General features: G+C 52.0%; 1 protein-coding gene across 1 annotated transcript in view; it reads right to left on the bottom strand.

Annotated features, from left to right (window-relative positions):
- LOC113210614 (growth factor receptor-bound protein 14) overlaps positions 1 to 4,556 on the bottom strand; it is a gene marked incomplete at its 5' end in the record, with an annotated part of 161,671 nt that overhangs the window by 110,640 nt on the left and 46,475 nt on the right. The window contains 1 exon segment of the mRNA XM_052271454.1: positions 1,847 to 2,022. Within this exon segment, the coding sequence (XP_052127414.1) occupies positions 1,847 to 2,017 (171 nt within the window).

Below are 4,556 nucleotides of genomic sequence, written 5' to 3'. Positions count from 1 at the left end.
GGGGGGGGGGCGACGTGCTGAAACGGGACGGACGGGTCCCGATAGTCACAAACTATACCAAAGGGGCACGCGTCCGTCGCCTAGATAAGGCGGGCCATATAGCCTTGGCGCGGCACACCTGTGTGTCAGTGCGCCGCCGACTGACAGCGCGCAGCGCGCACTACTATCGCCCGGCCAGAATGTTCGTCTGCCGGTCAGTCAGTCACTCAGTCAGTCATCGCGGCCGCCGGAAGAGAGTGGGCAGCGGACGTTAGCAGCAGCAGCGGCCCCCGCGAGCGCGCGCCCGCCCAGACGGGGCAATAAACAGCCATCGGAGAGAAACAACTTTCGCGCGCGACAAATAGGCTGCGATATAAAGCGATAAAGAAAGCCGCGCAGCAAACGACGGAACTCCGTTAAAACAACCGCGAGGCGGCGGTGGCGGCGGAGCGCTCCCACGCACGCACGCACCGTGTGCACGAACCGCACGAGCAGCCACGCCGCGCCGAGGGCTGAGCAGGAGGGAGCGCCTGGTATGCACGCCTCCCCGCCGAGCACGCGCGCGCCACGGGAGTGCCTACCTCACGGCGCCCCGCCCCACCCCGACCCGTCGTGCCCTAGCTGGCGGCGCGTCTCAATCACAGACACGTAACTCGGCGGCGCACGCCGGCGACTTGCGCCATGACCCCCCCTCCCCCTCTCTCTCTCTCTCCCGCCCCACCCTCTCTCCTTACCCCGATAAGGGAATATCAAGTCATCGCTCTTCATGAGAGATAGCGGCGCGCATAGCGCAGCACACGGTGTCATATGGCGTCCCGGCACGAGCACCGCGCCAGCGCCACAACACCACACTCCCCACACACACACATACCTCAGACTACTCAGTCGAGATAATCAGGTCAAATCTTCAAAAATAAGGGAAGGTGGGGTAGATTGGGACGGATTTTTTCTTTTTGCTGTAGGTCGGAGATCATGCATTGTTGGAATGACCGGTACTGGCTACAATTGTACATTAATATGTGGCCTATCACAGCCTATATCGTCCTGATTTTTTATTTCATGCTCTTTGGCTGTAGAGAGATTTCCCCGAAATGTGTCACCTGTCCCAATGTTCCCGGGCACGGGGCACATTGGGACACCATAAGAATACATAAGATGGGGCACATTGGGACAGTTGACGCGTTTTCCTGTGAAATCTCAGCATACGAACCGCCATGCGGTCTGGAAGCCTAAATAGGCCAGTTATCTACAAGATGAGACAGTTTTTGGATTTTTTTTAGGGGTTACATTGAGCACTTTTGGTGTAATGTCCCAGTGTGCACTTAATTGCCTTTCCTGTGATTTCTTTCTTTTTCTTCGGTATTTTGGGATTCAACTCAAAATCCTTACTTGCAAAATGCGTCGTAAGGAACTACCTACTGACCAGCCACTTGCGCGATTTTCTATCTCATTTCAGTTTGCGTTGAAAATAGCAAAATAAAATAAGAAGGTACCTTACTTTTAACAGATTTTTGAGCTTATCGTATTTTGATATTTTCTGTACATCAGACATGGTGTGCAATCTTCCCAACACTGATACCATCATGAAATATGCAACATTGGCTACGTGTCAATTTTTTTCAGCACTTAAATACTGTTAGAAATATGTGATATTGCTACTGTCCCAATGTACCCCGTGTCCCAATCTACCCCACCTTCCCTTAATAATAGTCGCCTAAATATTTCCAGTTCTGGAGAAGACTGGATGAGTTATTTAGATTTTCGCCTCAGCAATTATTTTATTGTTATGTAATTTTTCTTTTCTTTTTTAAAGTGTTTTTAACTCTTATTTTATTTTGTCAAATCATTTGGTTCAGGTGATACCGACCTGCTTTTCAGTGCTGCTGTCCTTGTCCTGCTCCTCGGTGATCTCGTTGAGGGGCTCGTAGCCCGCCAAGGTGCCGGCGAGAGACGCGAGTCCCGGAGAGAGGCTGAGTCCCACAGTCACGCCCGCCTCCATGCACGCGCACTTGAGCTTGTGCAGCCCGCCGCCAGCCATGCAGCCTGCAACACAACAAAACAGGTCAACACTAGTCAGTCTATGATGATGGCGGGGGAAACATTTCGTGTCTGCTTTTCGGCAGTTTTATGGTTACGGTCCGCTGTACCAAACCCAGCGGAGATCGCCACACCACATACACACACACACTCTCCGCCGGCCCAGAGATTCGCGGCCCTGTCCCGACACAGCGTCACACCACCATAGAGTTCGGGGTGAGTTAGAGTAACGGCGGCCCCCACGGCCGGTCACTGTGTGTGGATGCCGGATGGTCGTACCGATGGCCGAACGACAGGGAAGAGCCATTGGCCGTTTACGACCACAAATCACCATAAAAATAAAAAAAAACGTCGGCGGTGGTGGTGGTGGTGGTGGTGATCCACACACGCAGAGGTAAACAAAGTGGTCTCCGCGGGCTCGAAGTGCGTGCGTCGCAAGGCCGGCCCCACCGGCGCATAATCACACAGCTTACTGCATCGCAGATGGAGCATCCACGTACCGTGTACTATTTACTACTACACGGTGAAAAAAACAAACCACAAAAAAAACAACAAGATAAAACACATGTGCTGAAAAGTAATTGAAACAGGGGGAAAGGGGGCGGGGAGCTATGGCAAATTTTCAAGTATGATTTTTGGTCACACTTTTTTTGACTTAGGGCAGTCGTACCAAAAATATCATTTCGGCCACCACATTACGAGGCAAACAAGACAGCACGGAGCAGTGGGAGCCCCCAGCTCTGCTCGACAAAACTTGGCAGCGCGCAGCGCAGCGGCGCGCGTCAAAACTCCATTTGTTTCTTCCCTGCTCGTTCTCCTACTCCTAAACCTCCCTCTCCCTCTCTTCCGCCTCCCAAAACAACTTGCGCGCGACGAATGCGACAAAATATGTTTCGCAAAGTGTTCGAAGTCGGCCAGCCGCGACACGGCAAAGCGCCGTTATTGTGCAGCACACAGCAGTGCAGCAGGCAGGACGCTCATCCATTCATTCAATGCCATCACTCATTCATTCACTCATTCCAGCAGCAGCAGCAGCATAGTACCGCAGTCACTCTAAGCGTCTCTCTCTCTCACACACATACATGCACACGACACACACACACACGCCAACTCAATAAAGCCCGGACACGCACAGCCAGCACACCGCCACCGCCACACTACTATACGCAGCAGTACTCGTAAACAACTCATCCGTCATTACGACCAAAATTGCGACGCAATCTCGAAAAACACGCGGCTCTCTAGCGGCGGCAGCGCGGCGTCACTCTGACTGTGTGTGTGTGTGTGTGTGTGTGTGTGTGTGTGTGTGTGTGTGTGTGTGTGTGTGTGTGCATGTCCCTGTGTGCGTGAGTGTGTCCCTGTGTGCCGCACCGCATGACGAGCGAGCGAGACACGCGATGTGCAGCGCCGCACCTCTCTCACAGAGGGAGGAGGGAAGTCGAGTTAAATAAACCAGAGTGAGTTAGTTTTCACTTTGCAGCGGCTTGCACTATGAGCGCTGCCGGTGTGGTGCTGCCGGCACTACTTCCCTCTATATGCGGCTACTACATCAAGAGTCCGTGTTGTTGCAAATTGCACTTCCTATAACTATAAAAAAAAGGAGATGCAAATCAGACATCCTTCTTAAACTGCACGGTCGGGCCGTTTAGAAAACAAACTAGAGGAAAATAAAAACGAGATCAGGAGGTATCATTATGTCGTCATTCCAGTCCCGAGCTCTGGTTTCGGTCGTATTTTGTGACGGTAATGAGCAATTACACGTGCCGGAGTATCAAATAAAATGTGTTAGGAGCCCGCAAGGCAAAACAAAACTTTCCAAAGAATCATTTTTTTTAAAGGAGAAAGTTGCTCGGGAAGTTGTATGTACGATTTAACAAAAGCTGAATTAGAATCCAAAACGGTTACCGTCGAAGAAGTGTCTTTTACTTTTGCATAGTTCCTTCCCGTTCCTTCCTCACTCCCCCCAAAACCCTCACAAAGCTTCACGCGTGACGTTGCAAACCAGGGTGTCTGTTTACTTTTTCAGTTGTTTTTTTTAACATTACTTTTATGAGCGAGCGAGGGAGAGGGAAAAGAGAGCGAAAAAGCTGCTGTGTCCGTGAGAGAGTGAGTGTCCTGAGGTCGGGGTCACCGTCTGGTCCAGGCCGACAGTCCGCCCGAAATAAACCTCATAACGCAAACAGGACCGCATCGGCAATGTGTCCTCCGACAACAACACACATCATATGCGTCTCTCAAGCCGGCAAAAAAAAGTATGCGGAAAAAAAATACGTCAAGCTTTTCCCTTTCATTTTTTTTTCTTTTCGCACAAACCGGAAGTGAGCGAGGGCCGTTAAGGCACATACGAGGGGAGGAAGGGGTCTCTGCAAATATCGGACCTAAAGGAAGTGGGAAGTGGCCAGATTCGGTTAGAGGTCGGAGGAGGGGGTGAGGAGGGGAAGGGGCGTCCCCTGCAGGGTGGGGACAGGCCTGGCGTGGGCGGGCGGGCCCGCGGCGGGTCGGGCGGAGGGATAACGGAAGGCAAAAGGAGGATTTACGGG

This window comes from Frankliniella occidentalis, unplaced genomic scaffold, assembly GCF_000697945.3.
Source record: "Frankliniella occidentalis isolate FOCC.00 unplaced genomic scaffold, Focc_3.1 Scaffold162, whole genome shotgun sequence".
In the NCBI taxonomy this organism is placed as follows: domain Eukaryota; kingdom Metazoa; phylum Arthropoda; class Insecta; order Thysanoptera; family Thripidae; genus Frankliniella; species Frankliniella occidentalis.
This window is presented reverse-complemented; position numbering and strand designations above follow the sequence as displayed.